Below are 15,678 nucleotides of genomic sequence, written 5' to 3' on the forward strand. Positions count from 1 at the left end.
ATCGTAACTGTTGTGTTAAACTATTTCTCTCATTTCATTCCGTACGGTGATGTATTGTGTTGGTTGTTTACAGTTCCAAAGAAAAAGCAAGGTATGGGATCAAGCGTGATGCTGGTAGAATATTCCTTTTCATTTTCTAAGTAGTCGAAATAGTTTAGATGTAGTTGTAGGTATAGCGATCCCTCCGTACCAACCGACTAACACCGTAGTACATGCCTCTCCGACTTCTCTAGCCGTACCAAATTCTACTTCATCATATTTGGTTTAATAAGTTATAGAGAAATCCAAAAGCTTTCTAAAATGAATACTAATGTTGGAAAGGTTACCTTAAAACGTAACACTTAGACAACAAAAGTTTATTTAAAAATAATGCGACAGTGTGCCCGTGGTAATATTATGGTTTTATTGGGGTAACACATCCCTATTACGAAAATCGTTTTATTTTTTGTCTCGATACATATGAGGCTGGAAAGAAACATTGTAAATAATATAAGTGCAGCATATTAGAATCCAAATATTTGTACATACATTATTGTTTACTCAATACTAAATAATGTAATTTAATACAGGTTTTCTGAAAAGCAAATCTCGTTCAGCCGGCAAATGTGCAAACTTTTGGCGGGCTGAGAAGAGATTTCGTTTTTGGATCAGACACACTGTGAAGACCCAGTGGTTCTATTGGTTCGTCATTGTTCTGGTACTCTTCAACACAATATGCGTTGCCGTCGAACATTACGGCCAACCGCCTTGGTTAACTTCGTTTTTATGTAAGTTTTATATCTATCTTAGATAGCATATGTGAATTTCCATTGATATATTACAATTGGATGTTATTTTTTACAGACTATGCCGAATTTGTGTTCCTTGGGCTATTTATGATGGAGATGTGGGTAAAAATGTATGCCTTAGGCCCACGGATATATTTCGAATCATCGTTTAATCGTTTTGATTGTGTTGTCATATCCGGTTCCATTTTTGAAGTGGTATGGTCAGAAGTCAAAGGTGGTTCTTTTGGTCTCTCCGTACTTAGAGCCTTAAGATTGTTAAGGATATTTAAGGTAATTATTTCTACTTAAGCATTATATTTTGTTTGTATGAAATAGATATGTTTAATGTTTCTTTGATTTTAGGTTACAAAATATTGGTCGTCCCTGCGCAACCTTGTGATATCGCTATTGAATTCTATGAGATCTATAATTTCATTGCTCTTCCTTCTGTTCTTGTTTATCCTCATCTTTGCTCTACTCGGTATGCAGTTATTCGGAGGACAATTTAACTTCGAAGATGGCACACCGCCGACCAATTTCAACACTTTTCCTATCGCACTGCTTACAGTATTTCAGGTATGTCATCACTTTATTATTTTAAGTATAAACTGCAACCGTTTGACAAAAAGAAACTTATGGAAACAATTGTTACAATCTTGTCTAACATATTCGTAGAGGTGTAATTTATTATTTTGTTTGATTTCCAGATTTTAACAGGTGAAGATTGGAATGAAGTAATGTATTACGGCATTCAGTCTCAGGGCGGTATACAGAAAGGCATGATTTATTCTTTGTACTTCGTCATCTTGGTTTTGTTCGGCAACTACACATTGTTGAACGTGTTTCTTGCCATCGCCGTCGACAATCTGGCGAACGCTCAGGCATGTATCAATATTTACACTAATTATACTATGTACAGATTGTCTATAAAGGTTGCATAAGTTAAGAATTGCAGGAGTCTCTTGTCGTGTTGATGTAAACGCTAAATGTACATTCACGCAGCTTCACGCATAAATGTTGCTGTTATGTGTTTCCAGGAGTTGACGGCAGCTGAAGAGGAACAAGTTGAAGAGGACAAAGAAAAACAGCTTCAAGTAAGTTTTTAGCTTCTCTATGTCCGCTTTATTTACGTCCATTTCCTCTACTCCCGGTATAACAAAAACGTATCTTGACTCAAATTACTGAATCTCGATGTTTGCTCTCGAAGGTGAAGAAACTAACATGTTTTTTGAGTAGCAAAAATTCACTTTTAAATTTTATTTTCCAAATTTACTTTTTTATATTTAAAACTCCTATATACAGAAAGTATATTTTCTCTAAGAGTTCATCTTGATGAGATAATTCGGTTTATTAGAAATTATAAAAATTTACGATACCATCGCTTAGATTGGATATGCATACAAATTCGGTCAAAATTGTATTTCACACGACAACCTCTGTTTCGGCTAATTAGGAATTGGAGAAAGAGATGGGTGCATTACACGCGGTGGATGGAACCCCACCTCGGGTAGACATAAGTCCCACGACAACTACAAGTAGGAAGGTAAAGGATCGGTGGCGATACTCCGCTATGCTTGACAGTGTGCATTGGTTCGGACACTACAAAATATTGTTGATTCATCTCAATGAGTCCTTAGAGCTTCTATATAATATACAAATAATAACTCATATCAAACTGAACATATAAAGTGAATGCTTGGGAAATTACTCAATTTAAACACTGTTCCTACACTAATACACCATTGCTGTACATGTGATATTCTATTTAGAACATTAAATTTATCAAAATCTCAATGTTTTTGGTATTCAACAATATTTTAGTTACTGTCTAAGAAAAGCAATTCAATGTCGCTTATGTGAGTCGACTATTTATCGGCAAAATATTATTTACTTTAAAATATATGTAACCTCATTTAGATAACTAAAAATTAGCTATCGATATGATTAATTTTATTTTTATTGGTTTAATAGCAATTATTTTTTAACATCGCTTAAAGGTTTAATAATGCTGTTGTGTACATACTTAATTATACAAAATTAATGCATGTTAAAATTTCATCTTTAAAAAAAAATAACAATAATGGGATATACATTAATTGGGCTTCTGCTTACGGTACTAACATGTTCAACCCTAACCTAAAAGAAAATTAGATTGTTAGAAAAATACAATTTGAAATTGATAGTGATAAATTTGAGTGTTTTTGCAATTTATGTACATAACTAACAAATTCAAATATTAATGTATTCCATCTGAGTATGTGCTTTAAGTATTGTATTAAAATCAATAACAAAATTTTACAGAACAAAAAGAAAGAAGAGGCCAAAAAGGAAGAAGAAGAGATACCAGATGGACCAAAACCAATGCTGCCATATTCGTCAATGTTTATTTTATCACCCACAAATCCGTAAGTTTATACAAATAGGACTTCATTAGATTCTTTGTTAGTTTATTGTTAAATGTAATTTAATAAATTTATTCATATATTAGGACTTTGAAGGGTAACCTCCTTGTTCGTATTTCACATAGTAAGATATTTTTTTCTTTTACAGAATTAGGCGAGGCGCACACTGGGTTGTAAATTTAAGATATTTTGATGTTTTTATCATGTTAGTTATATGTATGAGTTCAATGGCTTTAGCGGCAGAAGATCCCGTAGTTGAAGAAAGTGAAAGGTAAATATAACATTTAATATTAGTAAGTTATGCACATATCTGAGAAGAAATTCAAAGATATGCGTGAAGTCAACCTGCACTTGGCCAGCGCGGTTGACTATGGCCTAGTCATCCGTAACTTAGGGTAGGCTCCGAGCACCTCGATGGGGACGTGTGCTGATGATGATGATGATGAAGTTAAATTTAATTATTTTTCTTTATCATACATAGAATTAATAAAGTTAGAATCCGGGTACTTAGAAGTAGTGAAAATATGGTAATATAATATGGGTTCGTTAATTTTTAAAATTAACAAAGCCCATAATCCTCATTCTTATTGCATCTTTCTGCGTTACGCTTTTTTTAGTTAACACAAATTATATTTTTTTATGTTTTAGAAATAAGATCTTGAACTACTTCGACTACGCGTTCACTGGTGTCTTCACGGTGGAGATGTTGCTGAAGATTGTCGACCTCGGCATCCTGTTCCACCCGGGCGCGTATCTCCGCGACTTGTGGAACATCATGGATGCTGCCGTCGTCATCTGCGCTCTTGTCAGCTTCGGTTTTGAAATCGGGTAACTTCACTAACTACTTTAATCCTTGATAATATATCAATAAATATAACAAACATTAAATACTATGACCAATTCTTACGGTGAAGGAAAACATTGGGAAGCTTTTACGAATATCTGTGAAGAAATTTAAAGATATGTATGAAGTCGAGGAACCCGCACATGGATAGCGTGGTTAACTATCTCCTAGTCATTCCTAATTTAGTATAGGCTCCGAGCCCCATAATGGGAACGTATAGTGAGCTGATGATGATGATACTATTATCAAAAATGAATGATTTAACGGGATTTTCGCCTTTGGTTCTTGCTTGTTACTTTTTCTAATGTATGTCTTTCCTGTTCCAGGGGTGTGAAAAAAGGGGCAGGACAGAATTTGTCAACAATCAAATCGTTAAGAGTGTTAAGAGTGCTTAGACCGTTGAAAACTATAAAACGTGTTCCAAAGTTAAAAGCAGTGTTTGACTGTGTCGTAAACTCTTTGAAAAATGTCATTAACATTCTAATAGTGTACATATTGTTTCAATTTATATTCGCTGTAATCGCAGTTCAACTTTTTAATGGTAAATTTTTTAACTGCAACGATATAAGTAAGAATACTCTTCAAGACTGCCAGTAAGTATTTTTTTTTAATTTCTTTGAGTAAACATCATTTATGGGCTATTTCATCAAATATAAGTTGTTACTAAGTTCGTGAACTAATCATATTCTTAATTCAAGATTTTATCAGTAACTTCGACAATGAGGTAAAATAGCATAAACTCGAAAAAATTTATAAACTCGTTTGTTATACTAAATATTTGAAATGATGATAATTAGTAATAAATTACCCCTGTTTCCACAGAGGATCGTATTTCGTCTATGAGGCGAACAGCCTTCTCCCGCGCGTAGTGAAGCGGAAGTGGGACACGCAATCCTTCCACTACGACAACGTAGCAACTGCGATGCTTACGCTTTTCGCCGTACAGACTGGAGAAGGATGGCCACAGTAAGTTTTACATTTTTACGAAACCTATAAAATCAGAGAACAAGTACTCTCATCATCATAAAATATGCCAATTTATTATCATAATAACTTAATACCTACTGTTAGTGCCACAGATTATGCAGTAGGAGACTTTATAATCTTATGTTGCTGTATAACCAATCGTAATATTTCTTACAGGGTGTTGCAAAACTCAATGGCGGCAACGTATGAAGACAGGGGACCCATACAAAATTTTCGTATAGAAATGTCCATATTTTATATTGTTTACTTTGTGGTGTTTCCGTTCTTCTTTGTTAATATATTCGTAGCTCTTATAATTATCACATTTCAAGAGCAGGGCGAAGCCGAATTACAAGATGGTGAAATCGATAAAAATCAGGTACATATTTCATGAACAACAAATGAATTTAAGATTAATTGTTAACATAAATAATGTTTTTTTTAATTTTTACAGAAATCTTGTATCGATTTCACGATAGAAGCACGTCCGCTTGAAAGGTATATGCCAAGTAAACGAGGAAGTTTTAAGTACAAAGTGTGGAGGATAGTCGTCTCTACACCATTTGAGTACTTCATCATGACTCTCATCGTCCTTAACACATTATTACTCATGATGAAGGTATGTATACATTAAAATTATATATAAAAAATAAATAAGTCATCTTATAGTATTTAACATGATCATGATACAATACGACAGTTTAAGTATAACAGGAAACAGAACTACCAAAGCACTAACACTTTGAGGTAGAAACAGAAAAGAAGTGTCGAAATCACAAAGCACATAAACAAATTAGATTAGTATCCAAGTTGGTATTTATATGTGTTGTATGTCAGTCCGCACTAAGCCTTACTAGAGAGTAATAAACTTTTTAAATAAATCATTTCATAAATACCTCTCTGGCTTGGCAATCTATGTGACGTATCGTTAGAATGTCTGCAAGCACTATTTAAATGTTAACAATTTCGTATATGTGTATTTTAATTCCTAATCATATTGTTTTTCCATACTGTCATCGAATAAATTTAAATACGAATTGGCAAACGCTAGTACTGCCTATTATTCTCTACATCACATACACTATCATACACCAACACACACACAAAAGACATCGCGTTACATTTATATGGGCAAATCACACACAACTGCAATGGAATGCGCCGTGTTTCAAAAATCTATCCTAGCCTATCCCTTCATTGTAAGCTAGGACTATTTGTTTTTATTTTTTTTTATTTTTGTCTTTTGTTACGTGTTTCTTTTTTGTGTCTCCTTGCTTGCTGTAACTAATATATGTATTTATTAAATAATGCACGGTATATCGAAAAGTATATGCACATTCACGGCACATCGGGATAACACTATTTTATATTGTGGTGCTTGTAACGCACATCGTTTCGGGGTTCTGTATGGCCGCGGCATGCGCGCCATCGATGTTGTTCGTGTTGCATGATATTTCCAAACTAAATGTCTCAGTGTAACGTAAGTGCATGTGTGTAGAGCGACAGGACTTTCGAAGTACTATTTCGTGAATATGGGCCGCTTAAATTCATTATTAAAATTACAATTAATAAAACATGATTAGGTACAACGCTTTAGTTCAGATTTATTTGACGCTTAATAAAAATGTGTCAACTAAACATGGTGAATTTTGTTTTTTTTTTTTTCAATTTGTAGCATAGATATAAGACCATACCTACATAACTTCTATTTACTTTTTTTTTTAAATAAATGGTTACTCCAAATCAGCACTATATCAGTACCATTTAGATCATTCCCTTTTTAAGTTGATTTTTATTTTAATAAGTTACCTACATTTCTTTTACAATTCCATACTTTACAATCATACTTTTTCCTACAATCAAATCATACAATTTACTTAATTTCAAGTAACATAAATGTATTTTTATTGGGCATCCCCGAAACGCGATCACAAAATGGCAGTACTATAATCAAAATGATCTCTACTCGGATATCCTCAAGTATTCGAATATGGGGTTTACTGGAATGTTTTCCGTGGAAACAGTGTTGAAAATCATCGCTTACGGTGTCAAAGTAAGTACACGAAAGCAGTTTGATCAACTGACACAATTCATTTGTTAAATAAATTGCAATTATGTTACAAATACCAATACAAATGTACACTTTCCTTCGACTATCAACATGACTGTATGGAATTATTTTCGGTCGTACGACATTCCTTTCCGAGCATCCTCTACTGGTTTCTCTCTAAATATATTTAATTTTACATTAAATGCTATCGACGCATTATCTGAGCATGGCCTTGCCTAAATAAAGCATGTCCTATCAAGTACACCATATATTTACAAATGCTATAACTAATATGAACTGTAATTAAATGCTTATGTTCAGAATTTCGTGATACGAGATTATTAAAGGTAAGTGATCGATGTATTTTTTTATCATTTCTGAGTTAAAAATTGTATGTATATCTGTCGAGAAATACTATGTTTATTGTGTGAATTGTTTCGCTTTCAACATCCGCCATATCTTGGAAATACATATGTGTTTGTTGTAACTAAGCATGTTTATATGTCGGCTTCGCATGAAGCACGTGCACCCACTTAGCCACAAACTACACAACTATTGGCTCATATATAATTCGATCAAAAACAAAACACACAAATACACACAACCGTTACATAATGTGACTAATGTTTTTTTGTTTATTATATATATAAAACAGCAAGATAGATGTATGATATATATCAGAACGACACAAGTTAAACGCTAAAAGACATTTTATATTTGTTATTTGTATAGATAGTACTTTAGCATTTAGACCCCTTTTGCACTCTAAGCGACTCACAACGCGACTAGTCACGTGATACTGCTATTTCTATGGTAGTCTGTAGAAATGGTATTACTAATAGAAATAGTAATCGTGTGCATATAGAGTCGTGCTTGTGTAAAAGGGGCCTTAGCTGCAATGTTGACTTTATAAGTCATTAAAAAATGTTGGTGTTGATTTGTGGTAGTTTCACGAGGCTCCACCAGTACTCATGGACACGTTAACATTCATGAACATCGTCTTTACGTTCTTCTTCCTACTCGAGACCGTTTTGAAGCTCATTGCCTTCGGATGTACGGTAAGAGTTTGTGACAATTTTTTTTTAATTTAAGCATCTAATAAGCTATATTATACGCGGAATTTTATTACTATTAAGTTATGAATTTATTAAAATTCTGTGTAACAACATCAATCACCCTATGAGTAAAAAAATATTGACTTATTTTTTTTAAATGAATGCGAATTTTTACTCAATGTGCGATTGTAGTGTTTGCCACTTAAGTACACATTTTTAAAAATTAAATTAGTTTAGCTTTACAAATTCAACATTGACTTGAATGAGACTAGAATTATGATCGATTTGAAATGCCGCTTTTTAAAAACACAAGTTTTTTTTTCTAGTTTTTACAGTTTCACGTTAATACGTTTTGCCTAGATTTTTTTTTAACTTTCTTTAGATTCATTAATAATTAAATTTGAGAGAAATCTCCACGTCCCATCCTTGTTTTCTCCTGATTACGTTGTTTTATTTAATACAGAAAGCGTACATTTGTATACAGGTACAATTTTTTAATGTTTTTTAAAATATTTAATATCAGAAAACTTTTCGTATTGCCTACTAATGGTTCTCGAATGGATAGGATTAAAAACATGTTTGATTAATGTATAAATCTTTTCATGTTATAAAAAAATACAGTTGTGTTTTTTCAGTAATTAAAAAAAATATTTTTTGTGATAAATTCATAATGTTCTATATTATGTTTGCAGAATTTTTTCAAAGACCCATGGAATATTTTTGATTTCATTACGGTCATTGGAAGCATCATTGACGCTCTTATAATGGAGTTTGGCGTAAGTATACTATTTTGTGTTTTGATTAAGTTTCCACTATCGAAAAAAATATTCAAAAACTTGTTATCTCTGTTTTTTCAAGCACAATAAATGAGATGAATATGTTTTTGTAAATTCATTTCGGTACTGGAAATTCACGGTATCAAAAATTCTATGTATAACAGTGGCCTATACATCTATTGTTTTTCAATTTGATTTCGGAATTTATATACAGGATATATCCTTATTCCAGAGCGACCTTGCAGAAAACTGTGCTGACATATCCTGTCAGCAGGTAAAAGTTTAATCTATACGACTGCTAGGTTTTTTTAGTCTAGTAATTGAATCCGATTTGTATCGAATTTAGATGAAGTTTTGAGACGGAATAACAATTGGTAGTGCTAGATTAAAGACTATTAGTAACAGATGAAATTTATTCGTTAAGTATTTGAGGTTGTTTAGATATTATTGTTAAAAACGAATGTCCTATGAATAAGGAACATAGAAAGTATTATTCGCTAATTAGTAATTGCTACATCTTTGAATTTTCGTAAAAGTTTGTTAAAGATAACGTCGTTTAGGAAATTTAGATAATTATAGATTAGTTTGTAAGTGTGTTTGAATACTCAGGTCGATCGTCTACTATAGAGCTTCATATTAAATATTGTTTAGTAACGTGTGATAGAATGATAGATATATAATGTTGTTTCGTAATATACTACTCATATTATTGTAGTTTTGCTAAATCATTATTGCTTTAACTTGCATTTTGTTGCGTTTGCAATTCACTTAGTCTCTTTTGGCTAAACGTTGAAATATTATTTATACTCAAATTTTTGTTTCCAATTTTTGTATTATATAAATAATTTAAAACTTATATTTAAACTTATTGATCGCTGGGATTTTTTTAAGTGTCCAGTTTATCGAAACTATTTTACATATCAAATTATAAAATTTCATTTTGAAAATACAATATCAAATCTTTGTTCTAGGATAACTTTCTTCGTGTTTTTAAATATAGCCTAGATCTAGCCTTTGTGAATTGCATATCATTCTCAAATGAAGTATTTAAATAAGAAAGTAATTCTCAAGTACCGAAATCTATCAGAATCATTGAACTTTGTAGATACAAGCCAAGATATTTTTTATTTTTTTATACATTTTGATCTCTCTATATTTATAATATTGTGATACATAAATGAATTGTATTTATTCTTGTATGTAGCGTAAGTCTAGTTAATTCAGATTATTTAATATTATAATAATTTGTTAATCGAAAATATGCGTAATTAAAAACACGAAATAATTTTATAAATCCTGTAAAGCCATTCACTCGGCTCTTGCAGCGGTAGAAACAATTTTTAATGAACCCAGCAACAACGAATTGCGAAAACGGAACATATTGAAACAAGGGATTTGGGAAATCAACTAATTAGGTATAAATATGATAATAGTATTGTAAAAAAATTCCAGGAGAATACGTTCAACGTTGGTTTCTTGCGCCTGTTCCGAGCCGCGCGACTGATCAAGCTGCTCCGACAGGGTTACACCATACGAATACTACTGTGGACGTTCGTGCAGAGTTTTAAAGCCTTACCCTACGTGTGCCTTCTCATCGCAATGCTTTTCTTCATATACGCTATTATTGGAATGCAGGTAAATGTCACTAACAACGGGTTTCTGATACCAAAATCCACGTTTAAAAAATATTATTATGTATGTTATGTCAAATACAATGACAGAGATAACGATATATTTATACAGATATTTTTGCCTCAGAAACCAATGGTAACCATTGAATTTTACTATATACTCAAAATTTTCCCAATACACATGTTGAATGGCAGAAATATTAAAGTTTATTTTTGTTATAATATAATTACAGGTGTTCGGTAACATAGAAAATGCGCCGGAAACAGCTATGAATAGACATAATAACTTTCAAAGTTTTATACAGGCCCTTATGTTATTATTCAGGTAATATTCGATTTATTATTTATACTAAAATAACCAACAGGCGCATTTGGTTACTTGGTTGGCCATAACAAATGAACTAAACATTTTACCTCATTTGTTTGTACTTAGATGTGCGACAGGAGAGTCATGGCCCAACATTATGTTGGATTGTTTGAAGCCTGCTAAATGTGATGAAAAAGCCGGCAAGCCGCCACAGGAAGAGTGTGGCAGTACTTTAGCTTACGCATACTTCGTTTCTTTCATATTCTTCTGTTCTTTTCTTGTAAGTATACAATGTATTTCACTTTGTATCCTCTTCCTCTATAACATGTTTTGATTTTTTTTTCAGATGTTAAATTTATTCGTTGCCGTTATTATGGATAACTTTGATTATTTAACGAGAGACTCGTCTATATTAGGAGCTCATCATCTCGATGAATTTGTTAGAATATGGGCCGAGTACGACCCAAACGCTACGTATGTATTACTTATAAAAACAACAAATTGTATATCAAATATATTTCAGTGTTAGATTTTTTATGACGTAATTTCTTTTTTTTGCCAGAGGGAAGATCCATTACACAGAAATGTATGATATGCTAAAGAATATGGATCCGCCCTTGGGGTTTGGTAATAAATGTCCAAATAGGTTAGCGTATAAAAAATTAATACGAATGAACATGCCACTGGATGAAGAGGGGAAAGTGAATTTTACAACAACGCTTTTTGCCTTAATAAGAGAAAATCTTAATATTAAAATGAGATCGGGTAAGCAAACAAATATTAAATTTTGAACGTTTTTTTTATATTAGCCAAAATATAATTATATTTTTATTAAAAGCTGAAGAAATGGATCAAGCGGACCAGGAATTAAGACAAACGATAACACAGATTTGGCCACTCCAAGCGAAGAAGATGTTAGATTTGCTGGTGCCTCGCAACGATGTTCTAAACGCTGGGAAACTGACTGTGGGGAAGATCTACGCTGGTTTGCTAATTCTAGAGAGCTGGAGGTCAACTAGGTTTGGTCAGACAGAGCCACAAGGTGTTCCGGTAAGAAATTGTATTAGAAAACTTATTACGCACCGTATTTACCTCTTATGTTGAAGTTAGACACTACAAGTTCGTCGTGTTGGTAGTTCTTAAAGAAGCCAGAGTAATTTGTTTGGCTATTGATTGTATAAAACTGCACAGATATGGTAACTTTGAGCCAAATGTAAGTTTAAGTGGGTAGGTTAACTACACTTTTGAGAGTAGTGTTTGTTAATATCCCCTAATTGTTCCTTATATTTTAGTTAATGAATAACCATATAATAGCTAGTTAACTAGAATTTGTGTTGTCTTCCTGTGGATGTATTGTTGTGATCGATGTTCTTTTTGATTAACTACCGTCTCTTAAATGTATTAACTGTCGATTGGCCCTTTTACTATGTTAGAAAATTACGAACAACAATACAAAGTCACTTTAGTTATTCGACTCCATCGAGTCGACTACATTGGTGGTTTACTTTTCAGGCATTCAGCGAGAATAGCCCTACGGCCAATCAGCCGGTAGTATTTAAAACTTTAAGGAACGAATATTTAACTTTTCCTGCACTGTACTAGTTTTTCTCATATATTTTTTTTATCATTCTAACTTTATCGCATCTTGTTTGAATAAATAACAATTTTATTGTACTGGACATAAAGACATAATGGTACAAAATATTAAAAAAATAATATTTATTAATCTAGTAGTTTAGTGAACGAAATAATTATTAAATAGATTTAGTCAAAACGCACTTTCCATTTTGGATTAGACAATTTTGTGCTTATTTAGTACAATATTGTCTATAAATAATTCAGGGCATCGTAAACCACAAATTAGAGACCTGTCCTATAGTTGCAAAATTGGTAGTATTTAGAAAATGTGTTCGTGTGATGAGTTGTTTGGAGTTGGTTTCTTGTAGTGTTAGAGTTGTTTTGTAGTCTAATGTATTTCTTGTTTGTGTGGTAACAGTTTCCATTTTATGCTTCTACTGTCTTGATGCCCAATTTTTATTAATATTCTTTTCAGTATTTCTTTTTAAGTTAAACAAATGAGTTAGAGGTTTGTGCATGTCCCAACTACATGTTACCTACAGAATATTCAGTGGCACTTATGTAGACTAAAACTACTATTTGCAATTACATCTTGGCTCAAACACGGATTTAGAAGCCTGTTAAAATTATTATATTATAATATAAAAATTACTTGTTACTCGTTTTTATGTTTAGTCCTGATAAAATATTTTGTTATTTATTTATTTTAAATTTATTCGGCGCAAATGCATGCTGAGAATAAAGCTATGCAAAAATTAAAAAAGAATAGCTTTTTCTTGCACCACAAAAAACGTTCTCTGGCTTCAAAAAATGCACACAATTACAAATTTGGCACCAAATATGCTTTTACGTTTTATGTCCCTTAAAGTTTTGTTCATTTTCAGTTTTTCTTTCGTTTCAATGTCTTGTACTTTCAGAACAAATATCACGGACAATTTCAACACGTCTACTTTAAACATGTAACAGTTGTGTTCTCAGATGCCTCTAGCTGCGTTCATTTTCATAACAGGGATGACTGTCATTTTGTCTTTACTGCCGATACTGTCCATTCGTTGGAATTCTATTTACACTTTACAAACACACAAAACTATACACATTGCCAATAAAAGAACTCCAGCATGGACATGGTGTAAGAAATGTTTGCGCAAACTCATGTAGGCTTTAGGCGTTAGAATATTGTCATCGAGAACATCATACATGGAGTGACATGAGAATGCGCAAGTGTGGATTGTATTGGGGTGGGTGCGTGATTTGGGGTGCGTGGTGCAGAAGGCGTCCTTCTTTAACTGCCTGCTGGACGTGGCCGCGGGGATGGCGCCGGGATCGCGTACAGGCTCCCTCAGTCAAGAAGGACCTCTCATTACCACCGCCGAAAGCCATCCAGAAGATCCTCACACTTTAGCCAACTTCGCAAGGCGCAGCACCAGAAGATCTTTCAAGTAAGTTGTACCAATTTGAATGAGATAATGTAGTACATCCCACATAATGTTAACTATTGTCCAAAGATGATAGGCGCTAACTTAGCATAAGTGAGTTGGTAAATCTCTAAACTGTTAGCTATTTTTTTAAGTTCGCTATTTAAAGAAATGTTTATTCTTAATACTATCAAAACACTATTATAGTTATTCAATAAAAGATCTGGATTTTTATTCATATTGGTACCTTATCATTCAAGTTTTAGACCCAAAATCTATAATGTTCTATATTGAGAAGTATTGCGGTATTAACGAATGTTTCTTTTGTTTCAGGAACAATAAAAAGGTGACTAATTGCTCTGAAAGGTTGAACATATTGACCCGATCATTATCATTATCAATAAATAAAAATAAAATAAAAACATTAATCACTATCAAAATTAATACTTAACTAATGTTGAATCAACGTTGCAATGATTGGAATCTAAGTTAATAATTTGCCTTTCTAATGTTCTGGGTTAAAGATGTTCATTTCTTAACGTATCTGCTACTGGGTGTGTCGGTTGTTAAAAACATACGGATGCATTCCATTTGTCATAGATAGTTGGTGTTGTTTTATGTTAGAGAACTGCTGTATCGATGTTTTGTTAGTTAAAAGTTTAAATTTAATGGTATTAAATATTGTTTGTATTAGCTAAGATTTGATGACAATTTAGGCTAAGTTTTTATGTAAATGACGCTAGTTAGGGGCCTAGACCCACGATATAATAGATTGTGTGTAAAAAAATACTTATTAATTTTTTCAAATTTACAGATGGTTGTTGATATTTAGGTAAAAATATCAGTAATAATAGGGTTAACACTTTTTATTATGAAATTGTAGAAGATAGATAATAACTTTTTTTTTTAATAATTAGTGATTTCTACAAAATATGTGGATGTAAAATGTATTTTACTGTCTGATGAATTAACTATGATTATTGATTTCTTAGAGAGCACTTCCAGAATTGGTACACTAACACTTCCACATAACAGTCATTGCCCTGTACTGAGTAACAAATACAAAAAATCAATTAGATATATGAAAATATTTTGCATGGAATGATTACTTATAGATTTTAATGCATGTTTTTTTATAAGATTATCTTTTGATAGCACTGAGGTATTAGGTAAGTACGTAATCGATGTTAGTGCCTGAAGCACGCAATGCATTTATTATTGCATGTTTTGCATAACACTTGGTGTTAGTTGGTGTTGTGATTTAATGCAGATTTTGTAAATATGGGACAGTAAGTTTTGACGTGAATATATTAGACATCGTATCGTTTAAAATGATTGCTTTTTAAAGAACGATAAGCTGATCTATTAATAATTTTAGGTATTGGAACTACAAGATGTTGGATCGCATCATGCGTCTATGGAATCTTTAGACGAAGCAAGGTTACAACCGCCACATGCTTACCAAAACGGACACCACGGGAGATCATCAAGTCTGAGGTACCTAATAAGCGTATTTAACCCTTAGTAGCCTGATTTACATACGACAGTGTTTTATTTTTAATATTACTGTGTTTGCTTGATAAAATAAAACAATAATGAAATTTGTTTTTTTTTTTTTTAAATTTCGTTGGAAATAATATTATACTACAGTAAAATAGGTACAGCCAACCTATAAAAAAACTAATAGTAATGTGAACATTCGGTTTAAAAGATTGGTATCAAAATTGAAACTCTAGGCTAATAAGGGTTAAATGTGGTTCGTTGGTTATCTTTTTTATTTAATTTTTAATTAGCGATTTAGTTTTTATGATTTTTTTTTCATTTATAGTGACATCCAAAGTATGACCCAGGTGAAAATTGTAGTGTCGAGGCACGGGTATGTCCACT

General features: G+C 32.4%; 1 protein-coding gene across 1 annotated transcript in view; it reads left to right on the forward strand.

The window, feature by feature from the left end:
* Positions 1-15,678, forward strand: part of cac (calcium voltage-gated channel subunit cacophony) — a 32,313-nt gene that overhangs the window by 10,817 nt on the left and 5,818 nt on the right. The window contains exons 12-36 of the mRNA XM_013311629.1: positions 570-767; positions 844-1,058; positions 1,131-1,343; positions 1,475-1,648; positions 1,805-1,861; positions 2,221-2,310; positions 3,069-3,172; positions 3,318-3,440; positions 3,818-3,997; positions 4,340-4,606; positions 4,836-4,979; positions 5,157-5,358; positions 5,434-5,598; positions 6,922-7,032; positions 8,777-8,860; positions 10,313-10,495; positions 10,725-10,816; positions 10,925-11,078; positions 11,145-11,272; positions 11,361-11,563; positions 11,637-11,848; positions 12,311-12,346; positions 13,646-13,815; positions 14,125-14,137; positions 15,170-15,288. Of these exons, the coding sequence (XP_013167083.1) occupies positions 570-767; positions 844-1,058; positions 1,131-1,343; positions 1,475-1,648; positions 1,805-1,861; positions 2,221-2,310; positions 3,069-3,172; positions 3,318-3,440; positions 3,818-3,997; positions 4,340-4,606; positions 4,836-4,979; positions 5,157-5,358; positions 5,434-5,598; positions 6,922-7,032; positions 8,777-8,860; positions 10,313-10,495; positions 10,725-10,816; positions 10,925-11,078; positions 11,145-11,272; positions 11,361-11,563; positions 11,637-11,848; positions 12,311-12,346; positions 13,646-13,815; positions 14,125-14,137; positions 15,170-15,288 (3,637 nt within the window). The remainder of the gene's footprint in view (positions 1-569; positions 768-843; positions 1,059-1,130; positions 1,344-1,474; positions 1,649-1,804; positions 1,862-2,220; positions 2,311-3,068; positions 3,173-3,317; positions 3,441-3,817; positions 3,998-4,339; positions 4,607-4,835; positions 4,980-5,156; positions 5,359-5,433; positions 5,599-6,921; positions 7,033-8,776; positions 8,861-10,312; positions 10,496-10,724; positions 10,817-10,924; positions 11,079-11,144; positions 11,273-11,360; positions 11,564-11,636; positions 11,849-12,310; positions 12,347-13,645; positions 13,816-14,124; positions 14,138-15,169; positions 15,289-15,678) is intronic.

This window comes from Papilio xuthus, unplaced genomic scaffold (genome assembly GCF_000836235.2).
Source record: "Papilio xuthus unplaced genomic scaffold, Pxut_1.1 DF827680.1, whole genome shotgun sequence".
NCBI lineage: Eukaryota > Metazoa > Arthropoda > Insecta > Lepidoptera > Papilionidae > Papilio > Papilio xuthus.